General features: G+C 45.5%; 1 protein-coding gene across 1 annotated transcript; it reads left to right on the plus strand.

Annotated features, from left to right (window-relative positions):
* The first annotated feature begins 703 nt into the window (after positions 1 to 703).
* On the plus strand, positions 704 to 11,612 carry TDRD6 (tudor domain containing 6). Its single transcript, XM_074933476.1, has 5 exons — positions 704 to 7,373; positions 7,792 to 7,910; positions 9,005 to 9,094; positions 9,894 to 9,951; positions 11,551 to 11,612. Exons 1-5 carry the CDS (start codon positions 704 to 706, stop codon positions 11,610 to 11,612), a joined length of 6,999 nt encoding a protein of 2,332 aa, XP_074789577.1.
* Positions 11,613 to 14,067: the final 2,455 nt, after the last annotated feature.

Consider the following 14,067-nt stretch of genomic DNA (forward strand, 5'->3'; position numbering starts at 1 on the left):
CCCGGAGAAGGACTGTGCTTGTCCCGCGGCGGGACGGCGGCGGCTGCTGCCGCTCAGTGCGGTGTCACCCTCCCCTGAGACGGCTGGGCCAGGCACGGCTCGGCTGAGGCTGGCGTCCCGTGCCCCGGGGCGGCTGCAGACGGCGGGCGCGGACCGGACGGTGCCGGGAGGAGGGCGGCCTCCGCCCCAGGCGCTGAGGGGGCTCCTCGCTGCCGGCGGCGGCGCAGCCCCGCGCGCCCAGCCCGCGCTGAGGCGCCTCTGCCCCGCGGGGGTTGGCAGTCCCGGGCGGGGACCGGCCCCCTCCGCGCCCCGCCCCGCCCTCACACCGCGGCCCCACGCTGGCCAATGGCCGCCAAGCGCTGCACGCACGCCCCGCCCCGGATGCCCACTCTGACCAATGGGAGCTCAGCGGGCTCGCCCCTCACCCCGCCCCCCGGCCGTGCCGCGGTCCCACGGCGGGCGCGGGCGGCTCCCGCGGGCGGCTCCAGCGTGCCCGGGACGTGGCCCGGGACGTGGCCCGGGATATAACCCTCCTCCTTGTGCCGCCGCCGGACCAGTCCCGGTTTAGCCGAGGCAGCCCGATGTCCCGTCCCCTCCTGCTCTCACCCCCGTGCCGCCTCGGCCCCGCGGGGGAGCAGAATGGACTCGACCCCTCGGGCAGCCGTAGCCGTTCCCCGCGGGTCACGTGGGCGGCGCGTGCGCTATGAGGGCGCGGCGGCGGCGCGGCCGTTGGGCGTCGTGCGGGCGGCGGCGGAGCAGGAGCAGGAGCAGGAGCTGCGGCAGCTGCGGCCGCGGCCTCACCATGTTCAGCCCTGGCGCCAGCGTGGCCCTGCGGGTGTGTGCCGTGGGCCTGCGCCCCGAGGTGCCCGTCGTGCGGCTGTGGGGGCGCCTGGGTGAGCGCAGCTCGGAGTACGTCCGCCTCCGCCGTGAGATCCAGGCGGCGGCGGGGCCGCGGCTGGCACCTGCCCCGGGTCCCGGTGGGCCGGTGGCTGGTGGGGATGAGCTGTGCACTGGGGACGTGGGCCTGGTGGAGGTGCTCGGGCTCTGGTACCGCTGCTGTGTGGTGAGTCGCCGTGGCCAGGACTACCGTGTGTTCCTGCTTGATGAGGGCTGCACGGTGGTCACGTCTGCCTGCTACCTGGCGCGGGGCTGCGACAAGCTTTTCCGCCTGCCCCCGGAGGTGCTGGGCTGTGTGGTGGCTGATGTCATGCCTGCTGGAGGCCCCGGGAAGTCAGCCTGTGGGGACGTCTCGCCCTCCACCTGGACGGTGGAGTCTATGGAGTTCCTCAGCTACCTGCATGGCAAGGAGGTGCTTGGCCTGGTGCAGAAGGTGGTGACGCTGCAGCTCATAGTGCTTGAGCTGCCTCAGCTGGTAAACCAGATGTGTCACCTAGGCCTGGCCAGGGAGGTCACCCCCAGTTTGTTCTGCCAGGTGCTCAAGCGCTGCCTAACTCACAGCCACTTCAGGAACCAGGTCAAGCTGCAGCCTCCAGCGTGTTCCCCTGTAGCTTCCACGGTGACACAGGCTGATTACTTCTACCCGCAGCTTCAGTTGGGCGTGACAGAGCCTGTCCTAGTGACCCATGTCTCTGACCCACACCATATCTACTGCCAGCTGCAGAGCCTGTCACAGGAGATCCTTCGCCTCTCTGATACAATATGCCATGCTTATGACTGGTGGGAGCAGGATTTATTACCCAAAGTGGGCTCACCCTGTGCTGCCCGTGGCATAGATGGCCAGTGGTACCGTGCACTTCTGCTGGAGCTTATTGCTGGGGAGCAGGACCAGCAAGTGGCTCTAGTGATCTTTGTGGACTATGGCAGGAAGGAGGCTGTGACCAGAGCTAACCTGCGCCATTTGCCTGTGGAGTGTTTCCGTATGCCTGTGGTGACTTACCCATGTGCTCTTCAAGGTATCTCAGATGGTGGCCGCGGCTGGTCCCCATCGCAGATCGATGAGCTGAAAGCGTTGGTGCTAGGCAAAGGAGTGAGTGCTCACATCAAAGCCTTTAACTCCTATGAGCATCTCTATTATGTGAGCCTGTATGGGGAAGATGGTGTCAACTTGAACCATCTTTTTGGGGTGCAGACTTGCTGCCTGGTGAGCAGCCATATGCAGGTCAGCCAAACTGAAACTCAGAAGCAGTTGGAAGTAGAAGAATCCACAGCTAAAGAACTGGAATTCCCCCCAGGTGCACTTTCTGTTGCTTCAACACACGGAGATTTGGCCTCTGCTTCTGGATTTTCTGTGCATCAGGAGTTGGGTGTGTTCCACGATGTGCGGGTTTCCCACCTCCGAGACCCATCTGAGTTCTGGCTGCAGCTCCATGAGCATCGCCAGCTCCTCAAGCAGCTGAGGCAGAGCATGTGGAATTTTTACTCCCATGCCCCAAAACTGGATGGTGCTAGGTGGGACCTACAGCCTGGATCCCTTTGCGTCAGTAGAAAAGCGGGTATCTTTTGTCGAGCAGTGATCACCAGGGTACTGGACAATGAGGTAGAAATACATCTGATGGACACAGGCAATACAGACACTGTAGATCAGTATGCAGTAAGGGAGCTGGTCCCTCAGTTCAGGCAACTACCTGCTTTAGCTCTGAAGTCTTGTTTGGTAGGTGTGTCTCCTATGAGAGGGAGTTGGAATGAGGTATCTGTGTCTGCATTCAGGGAGATTGTACTGAACAAGGGACTAAAGGTTCATTTTTTGACTGCACAGGGTGACAAATACATGGTTGAAATTTTTGACCCATCTCAATTAGGAGAGAAAAGTGTAAGTAAACTCATGGCTCAGAGAGGGTATGCTGAATACCAGAGGTGTGAAGTACTTGAGACTCTCCAGAAATCATCTGATAAGGCTGTGAGCCAGGCCTCTTCCCCAGCACATGCTGAGAAGGAAAACCAAGTAAATGCGGAGAAGAGGCTCAGAGAAGAATCTGATCTAAAGAGAAGTGATAGAGCACTTAATCCTTGCGCAGCTGTCATGGTCAGAGAGAGCCCTGTTGCAGCCATTCACAATTCTAAAAGTAGTGAAACTCTTCCTGCTCAGAAGTATGAGGGCAAGGAAAACCTGCCCATCCCGTGGAGACAGAGTTCTGTGGAAACCATGCCAAGTTCCTCTTATGGAGGTCAGTTAGAAGTGGGAAGTACAGTTAATGTAGTTGTGTCATATGTTGAAAATCCTGGTTATTTTTGGTGTCAGTTAAGTAGAAATTGCCGTGACCTTAAGATATTAATGACTGAAATTCAGGAGTATTGTAAAAACTCATCCAATCCATATGCTTGGCCAGATTCTGTATGTTTAGCCCAGTACTCAGAGGATGAGAAATGGTACAGGGCTCTAATTACTAGTGAAATTCCTTCTGCAGAAAAAGTGGAAGTCCTCTATGTTGACTATGGCAACAGAGAGCAGGTCTCTCTAACAAACCTCCGCTCAACTAACAAATGCTTTCTTCAGTTAGAGGCTCAGGCTTTCAGGTGCAGCCTTTACAACTTAATCCAACCAAATGGTCAGGATCCTTTTGCTTGGGACGAAGCAGCAATTCGGGCTTTTCAGGAGTTTGTCGATGCTTCCTCATCTCACTTTGAGCTGAAATGTACAGTATTTGCCTTGGCTTCGATAAAACATAAGGAGCTATTCAACATTGTAGATTTAATGACACCTTTTCAGAGTGCTTGCCAGTTTCTGACCGAGAGAGGTGTGGCCAGACCTTTGTCTCCTCAAAAGCCTCTGGTATCCTCAGTTCAGCTTCATTCTTACTATTATTCTATGCATGGTATCAAAACTGGGAGTGAGGAAGATGTTTTTATTACACATGTTGAGGATCCATGGACATTTTACTGCCAGCTTGAAAGATGTGCTGATGTCTTGGCACAGCTTATGGATAACATTGATCGTCTAAGCGAAACAATGACCAGCTTAAAAACCTTGCAAAAGTCTGGGAGCTTGTGTCTAGCAAGGTATACTGACAATCGCTGGTACAGGGGACTACTTACAAAAACAAAACCTAATATGGAAGTCTTCTTTGTGGATTTTGGGAACACAGAGACAATAGAGAAAGATAATCTGCTTCCTTTACCCAACGATGCTTGTGATATCTTGCTTTTGCCAATGCAGGCCATAAGGTGTTCCTTATCTGATATATCTAATGTTCCCAAAGAAGCTACAACATGGTTTAAGCAAGCTGTCTTAGAAAGGCAATTAAAGGCAATAGTAGTAGCAAAGAAATCTGATGGTAAACTGTTGGTTGAGTTGTTTGATGGTAGTACTCAAATTAATGCGAAACTGAAGGACTACACAGGACTTTGTAGGCATGTAGAAGATAAAACTTTGTGCTCTAGAAATACGAATGTGAATGAGAGGAATGAGGCTGCAGAGTCTCCTTTGAATGCAGGTAGGCCTCTTGAAAGAAATGAATGCAGATCTGAAGCCCAGGGAGGAGGGAGAAGTAGCAAAAGGCACTTCAAAGAAGAAGATGTAAACCTTTTCCAGCCTGCTACAAAGGGAGATGTGGCAGATGGATTACTAGAGCCTGATGAAATGCTTAGCAGTAAGAAGGGTGCTTTTGTGTTAAATAAAGCAGGGGAGGAGTCTGTGCTCTCCATCCAGCTGGATGCACAGTCAGATATTAAATCCAATGCTGAAGGCAGCTGTATAACGCTTAAAGTATCTGATCTACTTCAACAGAAGATAGTGCCAGCTCTTAAAGTGCTAGTGTATGTGTCTCATGTAAATGATCCGCTGGATTTTTATGTTCAACTAGAAAGTGATGAGGCTCAGCTTAACAGCATTTCAGAAATCTTAAACAATAGGACACAAGCAAAGAAGCTTTGTGGACAACTTTTCCAAGCAGGAGACTTAATCAGTGCTGTTTATTCAGAAGACAGCCTGTGGTATCGAGCTGTAGTGAAAGAGAAGACTTCTGACAATTTGATAAGTATACAGTATATTGATTATGGTAATACTTCAGTAATTAATGTTGATCAAGCACACAGGCTCCCTGAAGACTTGTCATCTATTCCAGCAATAGGCATTCACTGCTTCCTAGGTGGACTTCGATGCAAAAAAAATACAGACTGGGGAGAGAAAGCAGTGCTTTATTTCACCAAGAGAACAAGTGAGGTTCTTCTAATGTGTGAGTTTGTAGAGAAAGTTGAGGATAAATGGGAAGTTGTTCTCAGTGACCATCAAGGTATAGTAACAGTGGATTTAGCTGAGGAAAATCTTGCAAGTAGAGAAAGTTCAACAGAAACACTTGATAGAGGAGAGAACAGTGGCATGATAACTGTGGGTGAGCCTTTGCCTCCTCAGGGTCAAAATGAAATTTCCTGTGTAAGTGGTTGTAAATCATTTATCTGGAAGTTTCCAGAGGCAGGTCAGACTGCAAAAATTCACGTCACAGTGGTAAATGGTCCAGAATACTTTTGGAGTCGTCGTGCTGATACAGAAGCCATGAACTACATAGAGGAAAAAATAGTGGAAGCTGAAAACCTTGGGCTAAACTCTTTAAATGATTGCAGATCTTGTATTAAAAGTGGTGATATTTGTCTAGCAAAACACAGTCAAGATGGAAAGTTCTACAGAGCTAAAGTCAGTAGCATAAAAGATGACACCGTGGTTGTTAGACATGTGGATTATGGAAGTGAGGAAGCTGTTAGCATGGAGATGGTCAGAGAGATTCCATGTGAATTGCTCAAAGTACCTAATCAAGCATTTGCTTGCTGTCTGTCAGGTTTTAGTTCTTCAGAGGGCTCATGGCTTAGTGAAGCAAAAGAGAAGTTTTATGATATGACTGAAAACCTCTTATTAGAAGCTGAAGTAATAGAAATTCAGGAAGATAAAGCTTCTGAAGCTCCTCTCTCTTTTGTCAAGCTGGAAGCTTCTGGCAAGAGTATTAATGAAGAGATGAAGTCTTTTTGGAAGGCTAGTAAAGGAACTGGTGACAACACTTTGTCAAACCTTGAGAACCCCTTAAAGGGAAACAGATCTTCAAATGATGATATGGGTCTTTGTCTCAAAAGAGAAACTACTGCTGTTTGTGGATTAGCTCAAGAAGAAAGTGAAAGTGCTTTACTTCATTCTGAAGCTTTCCTGGTTCTAACTTCTGAGTGTTTAAATACTGTAGAAACAAATGTGTCAGTGGGAGCTGTTGAATCTATGTCTGGGAAGGCTGACGATGGATGTGAAACAGCTGAGCATCAAAGCAACTTTGCTAAAGAGATACCTCTACCTGAAGGACAGAGCAATGACAATGTATTACTAGAAACAATGAGAAGCTGTAGCCTTCATATTTGGGGGAGTGAAATGAAAGCTTCAGAACAAGAATTATGTGAACTACTGTTTGGAGAGGATGCTGATCTGAAAGAGGAACTGATAGGCCGTGCTTCAGCAGCCAGTCTTTTCCTGGGAAATGAACAAGAGGTGCAAGGATTGCCAGTGCTCCAGGTACAGTCATCTTTGAGTGATGAAACAGGGACATCAGTGGAACTGGATCAATTACAAAAGCACTCTTCATATGATGATCTAAAAGAGTTGATGCTGGAGCTAGAGGCACTTTCAGTGCCACTCTCCTTTGGTGAAGAAACAAAGGAAGCTCTGGAAACAGAGTCGCTTGAAGTACAAACAGCTTTGGGCAGTGAAGCAAGAGAGAAAGTGTTGGAACAAGAATTGTTTGAACTGCCAGTTATGGGTGAGGAGATGGGGGAGTTGGGGGCTCTGAAATCTCTTGAAGTCTTACCATCACTTCATGAGAGAGAGAACTTGGTGCCTTCAGTTAGCAATGGACTGAAGACAGTAGAGCTGATACCATCCAATCAGCTTGCTTTGAGAGAGAAGGCAAAAAATCTGGAATTGAATTTGTCTGGAGTTCATAAAGCAGAAGCTATACAAGAAGACTGGATGGAAGTAGAGCCTCCTCCCCTAAGGCTGTCTTCACTTGCTGATGGACCTGAGAAACAACTGGACCAGAAGACCCATGACATGCTGTCAGTGCTAGGTGCTGAAATGGAGCAATTTCTGGAACTGATGGTGCCTGGGGTGCAGCCGTCTTATGAAGATGGGGAGGATGACTCGTTGGGGTTGGAACACACTGCACTGGAAAGTTCTGCAAGTAGTGGAAGTCAATTTTCCTTTCTTACAAAAGACGCAATGAATCAGAAGTCTGTTTGCACTGTAAAAATATGTGACTGCAAACTTGAGAAACACGAGGAGAGGCAGAAGAAGGAAGATGATTGTTATGTGGAAGAATGGATGAAACAAGACTTGACTGACTTTTTTGAAGGATGTGGAAATACACGTGTGCAGTCTTCAGACTGTAAGCGTAGGGATGAAGAAATAGAAAAAAACCTGAATGAGAACTTGGCTGACTGTGGTGCAGGTAAAGTGATTTTATCAAAATGTTGTGCATGTTCAAACATGAGAATAGCTTTCTTGTAGAAACCTAAATTTTATTCCCCAATAAATTATTATTAGTGTTAATGTCAGTATGCTTTGGGTTAAGGACATCATATATTGTGTCTTATGGATAATGTGACAGTCTAACAGCAACTAATGTTACTTTTGAGACGTTATTGATTTTATGATTGGAAATTTACTTCTAAACATAAAATGCGTTTTCAAGACTGTTCAAGATGACGAATATTTAACTTTCAAATATTTATTAAGTAAAGTAGTTTGGAGGGAGGCAGCGGAGTATGGGGGCAGGGTTGTGAGACATTTGAGTTTTTTTGGAGGGGTTGGTTTTGTGTGTTATTTCTTTTTCTTCTTCCTTCATTGATATGTCATCATTCTTGTAGAATACAAGCAGTATACTTGTAATCTGAAGGGTTTTGCTGTCGGTTCCAAATGTGTGGTGTGGACTTCTCTAAAATGGTGTGAGGCTCGCATTTTGGAGGTATCTGAAAAAGGTACCAGAGTAAGTATATTTTGAATCATTTTTCTGCATTCTTAAGATCTGGCCCTCCTTTGGTCTTCCTCCAAACTGTGAATATTTTATTACAAAATTTAAGAGTTACTATTGCAAACACTGATTCTGGATGTATAGACTACATAGAAACAGCAGTGTCTCTCAGACCAAGTGGATTCTATACATCAACCCTTGATATGCCCTTCACATCTTATTGCCCTGCATTGGCTGGGAAGACTGAAGAATCTGGCTTCAGTTTGAGGTACATTCTCATATGTGTGGGGTTCTGTCTGGCCTGCAAGTTAATGTTCTGCTATGGAGCTGTGTTACTGTTAAATGCTCATGAAACTTGGCATTATTTTACTGATGTTTTGAGGAATTAGTGTTAGAACAATAGAAATTTGGGAAGAAACTTAAGTTATACCCTAATTAATAATGAATACACAACTATTCCCACTTCAGTGCAATGTGTATTGAATTAGCGGTTGATGGCAGTTAACTTTAACAGTAGATGATCATCTAATGGGCTTGTTCTACTGCTGTTTAAGCTGTTGGGATAAATGAGGGGTCTTCCTCCAGTTCAGGGGGAGTATGTACACACATATATATAGAGGGGGGGAGACATTGTACTTACATAAAAGGGCCTTTATGTTGTAATTTAAGGTTACAAATCCAAAAGATCATTTCTTAAAAGTAACTTTTTGGAAGATGACATGCCTGAGCTCATGGAAGCCAGCTCTTTTGCAAGTAGATTCCTTGCATATCTGAAGCCAACCTCGGCTGTTTTCAGATGAGTGTCAGTGTCAGGTATGTAGTAATATCCCTACTCATAATTTTCCTACTGGTTCTGATCCTAGTAGGTGTCTTCCAGCCTTCCTCTCTCACCATACATGGGTTGGAAGCCCAGAAGAGCCTTGAGCAGATTCAGTAGTGATAGTCAGCTTTATTAGAGGTTAACTCGCTCTTCCTTGCAAGATCCAGACTGAAAGCCTTCCTAAGGCAGGGGGTCCTCAACTATGTTTTCCTACTACTATGTCTTATTTGCTGAGTGTATTCTCAGGATCCACTGCTGTGCTAGATATGTTTTGGCTCTGTCTCTACAGGTTTTGAATCTCTCCAGTGGCAATGAGGAGATTGTGGGTCCGGAGAATGTCTGGAACGGTATTCCTGACTGGGCTGCCAGATCATCCGAGGTATGGCAGTCTGGCAGGGGGCTGGGCAGGACAGTACTGATTTTTAGAAAGGGCAGTCTGAGTCTAGTTGTGATTCTTCCTGTATCACCATGGGAATAGAAAGGTGAAGTGGCATTAATCTAAATCTGTGCGTTCATGCCAACCACTAGAAGCACAGTATTCTTCTTTGAGACATATTGTCCTTCCTTCTCTGATAGATCTCTATGGAAACTGATTTAATTTATATAAACTATTCATATAAGCTGTCAGCCCTTTGGCCTGAGGACTGTGAATTCAGTCTGGGAAGAGATTAATGAAAGCAGCTGGAAGGAGGGAATGTTACTGGAAGACTATTGTTAATCAAGAGCTGTTAATCAATGCTGATGATAGGTGGCTTTTGACAGAGCATGTTCATAGAGCATGTAACTAACTAGTAACCATGAAAAATACTCCTGTTACTAAGTAGTGAGGAAATGATAGTAAGGTTTTCACTAGTGTTCTTCATGAAGTACCAATGAAAGAAAAACTTATGTCTGGAACCCAAAACTCGGGTCATCAACCATGCTACTGAGGATGAAAACAGAATGAGTTTCCAATTCATTCTTCACATGCAGTTTTTGCATCAAAGCAAAAAGTGGGCAAAAGACTTCTGTAATGAGTTATAAGCTGGGGGGGGTGGGGGTGGGGGATGCAACCAGTGGTAAATAGTTGTCTAGCAGTGCTGATGTAAAAGGTCTAGTATTAAAGCAAGCACCTCACCTCAATGAAAAACTCTCTAGGCAGTAGTGCCAGCTTCCTAACAGAGTTCCCTTTTGTTTAGGCAATAACCCCTGCAACAGAAAACTTGTGCTCCTTACCAGAGGCGTCCTTACTTCAAGGTAAGACTACCTTAAACCTCACCAGAAGGTTGTGTACTCAGTGTTTGGATGCTTTCTAATTTTCTAGGAAATGCTTTAGTTTAGAAAATACAGTTGAAACACTATTTTTTTTTTTTTTTGATCTTATGTATTTACTCTAATACTGTTGTAATCTTAGGAGCATTAGCTTATGTACTGTCATTTTCATGGTGAATACATGCAATGAAAGCTGCAACTCTGTCTTGATTAGAAATTAATTTAGTATTTATTTATTCAACCTAGTGAACTGAGCCTCTTGGACAAGCTGGGGTGGTACACTTAAGTTACAGCTTTTGGTAGGGTTTTGAGCATCGACCACCAGCATGCTACTTACTCTTGCTCACATTTCTGAGGCAAGGTGAGTGACTGCTAGGCAGTCTGTACTAAGCATAGTGGGTTGGGGTTTGAATGCCTTTAATAGATCTTGGTCTATGAATCTAAACCCACAATACCATCTTAGTTGTTGTAAGGATAGTTTTTGAATAGCGCATGTACATCTTTATTGTTACTTAAAAATTGTGAAGTGTTGCTGGTGAACACCTATTCTGTGTCCCAAAGGAAATAGTACAGATTCTGTCTGATTATATACTATCTCTGTAATCTATGGAATTGAAGATTAGTTCTGGTTGAAAGGGACCTTGGGAGGTGTTCTGGTTGAAAGGGACCTTCGGAGGTGCTCAGAGAAGGGTCAACTAGATCAGGTTGTTTAGGACCTTCCTTTCAGGTCTGGAATCTATTCAGGGACAGAGACTCCAGAACCTCTTTGGGCAGCTAGTTCCTTTGTTTGACCAGTGGTTGCCTGACGGAGACTGAACTAAGCTCGAGTTAGAGGTAGCATGTGTGGTTTCAGTACAGCTGTACTGAAGGTCGACTGGTTTGTCAATAACAAATAATGAAGCCTGTAACAGAGATCTAGTTACCTGCTGGGCAAAAAAGTGGTTAAAAACTTTAAAATGTTAAACTGAATCTACAAATCCTCCTTCAGTTGCATCACTGAAATGCAGGATTATGCTTGATCTTGCTGTTTCTGGTTTTGATAATACTTTTACAGTTTTTACCACATCATTTTAGGTTTTTTCCCCTCGTTTGGTTGAGAATTATTACTGTCCAAATTTGTCCACTGTATATTTTGTCCACTTGAATACTTTGCCTGGTATTAGTGTAGGCACCCTCTCAGCAGCAACACAGAAAACGTGAGCTAAGCTCATGCAGCCATGTGGCATAGAACTGGATCTTGCTGTACACATGGGCCACTGCCTGGGAAGGCAGTTTGAGTAGAAAGTACCTGATCCACAGGGTACAAAACTCCTGCGGTGGCTTATGCTCAGCCCACTGAGGGGTTGGAGTAGCTTGAACTCATAACTGAAATCTGGGCACAGTGCTTGCTTCATCTTCTTGGGCAGTTCTGTTGTTTCAGCTGTCTTGTCTTTATATGTTAACTTCGCATAAGAGTAGGTACGGTCCAGTATGTTGATGACATTTAGTCCGAAGCCTTGTAGAGTTATGACTTCAGATATTAATGCATTTATACATGTTTATAGAAATGTCTTGATGGGTCTCATTTGTTTTTATTCCCTGTAGAAAAGCAAATGGGCTGCAGTTCAGATTTAGCTGAAGATCCTCACGTCCTCCAACATCCCTGAAACCAGCTGACATGTTCTTCACGTGCAGCTGAACAAGTACCTGTGTCCACAAACACATTTTCAGGAACAAGAATACAAGCCTGTCACTACCATACTTCCCTGTCGAGGAACAGTGCTTGTTGGTAGACTGCTGTTGTCAGCTTGGCTTCTTATAGCTGTACTTTACTTACCTAAGAATTTGCCTCCTGACTGGCACTGTGGGGTGGTTCTTGAACAAAGATTTCTTGTGAGTTGCTGTATAGGTTACTGTGTTGCACAACACTGCTTTCTGATGTTTGCTTTTTGAAAAGTTGCGTTGTTAAGTGTGTTGGTTTTTTCTCTAAGAAAATTGAGGGTATCTTTCTGTGGTGGGGAGGAGTTTTTTCTCTGTAGGGGTACATAGTAGTTTTGGGATGAATTCTTGCATTAGGTGCTCTTATAAAGCAACGGAAAAAGCTGGAATAAAGATTCGGTGGCATATACTGGTTACTGTTCTGTTAATGACTTTGTCTTTCCCTGTGCATAAACCTAAATGCTGTGTGCATACAACAGCAACTTACTGCGTGCAACTTTCTTCAACTGTACTACTGCAGCTAGAAGTAGCTATGCATGTTCTGCAGTTACTGGTTTTGTTTTGGCCCTAAATGGCTTTCTAGAGCACTGAATATGGTGAATGCCGTGAAACATCAGTCAAGCACAAAATAGAACTAGTATTTATGACCTGGCTCTAACTGCACTAATGAAAGATGCAGCTTTCTCCTATTAAATATGAAGCAGACCTAGCGGAAGGGTTCTGATGCTGCATGTGTACAGCGGGGTAAGGACTTCTCCTTAAAACAGCAGCAGCTTATCACATCTTACAGCTGTGTGTCCATCCAGTTGCCTAAACATACATGTCTGGTGCCATCTGAGATGCACAAGGGTATCCAAAATATCCGCTTGGGTTGGTAGATACAAAGTTTGGGAGAATCCTTTGCCTTCTGGAATGGTGCTGGTGGGGATGGATTTGAACTGGCAACAGACACCTGTGTTGTAAGCAGCTGATCCATATTTTCCATTATTTAAAAACACAGCAGTTGAGACTCTGATTTTAGACCCTGATTTTTTTAAGGTGCCAAGTTCCCCCCACAGAGCGAAGCGTGAACCCCAGCCACTGTATGGTCCTGCTGGCTTAACCTTTACATTTAATGTCCTTGTATAAGCACAATCCCAACACAGAACCTTCATCTTCAGATCTTTTGTTATAGAAATAACTTATATTCTCCTCATGTACAGAAAGAGAAAAAAAAACACGAAACCAAACCCCCACCTTACACATGATTTCTGTTCTGTCAGCAACACCAGAGAAAACTTACACCAGAGCCTAAAGCAGATAACAGGCAATGCCAGGAAATTAAAACTCTCTCAAGTTTTACCTGGGGGTAGAGATGAAGGTACTTAAGCTTCATGTCTTGGTCATTGGTCACGTGAAACCAACTCAGAATAAATGCACATCAGTGAAGCAGAATGTGAATTCGAGCCCCTGACAAGGTTTCTCTGGGAGTCACGCTGCAGAGGGGTGCAGGTTCAGTCCAAGGGTTGCTGAGGCTTCCCCTAGAGCACTTGAGTGTGGTTCCAAATTTAAGATCCTGGGCTTCCTACAAAGTTATCGTTGTGAAAATTTCCTGGCCCTTCCATCTTCCCTTTCCAACACCAACCTTTTATGGACCTTTCTGCCCTCTGCTCCTGCCCTTCCATCTTCTCTGGCTGCTACCAGGCTCCCAAGTGGAGGTCTTCTCCCTTCTCTCCAGAAGTAGCTGGGGTTCATCCCACACATTTTTAACTCCATGCACTAGTCACTGTATCCCTGATACATTTGCGATTTTTCTCAGATATGAGGCAGCTTTCAGTTCCCTTTGGTGCCATCACATCTGCCAGACTTGTGGTTCCTAAAGGCTACTAGGTCAGATTTTTGTAATAACTCAACACTTTGGACATATTTACTGTTCCTGACTTACCTGAGTTGATTTCTGGAATGTCCTTTCTAAGCTGCCCTCCATCAACATCATCAACTATCAAAAGAAATAATACATCTAAGTTAGTGACTAAATTACATGAGTTGATATAATTCCCCACTTGATGACTGACAGGCTTCCACTAACATAAAAATATTGTATCCTTACCTGTGTCTTCAACAGAGTTTTGGATCTGAAACATAGAAAATACAGTTTCAAAATCACAGGCAAATGAAGTGAAATCTCACCCTGATACCAAGCCAGAAAACGGAGGAGCAAGTGGGAGTACCATGAAGGCAGAGGAGCAGGTAACCAACGCTGTGAAACAACATATCCTCCAGAAATCCATTTCAGAAGATCATCTGGTGCTACCTGCCAGTGTAGATATAGTGTCCTGCAGGTAAATAGCCTTCAGAATACTGATAAGCATGAGCCATAAAAAAAGTTGGACTTTAAAAGGAAGAGCAGATTTTAATCTTATT

This window comes from Athene noctua, chromosome 1 (assembly GCF_965140245.1).
Source record: "Athene noctua chromosome 1, bAthNoc1.hap1.1, whole genome shotgun sequence".
NCBI lineage: Eukaryota > Metazoa > Chordata > Aves > Strigiformes > Strigidae > Athene > Athene noctua.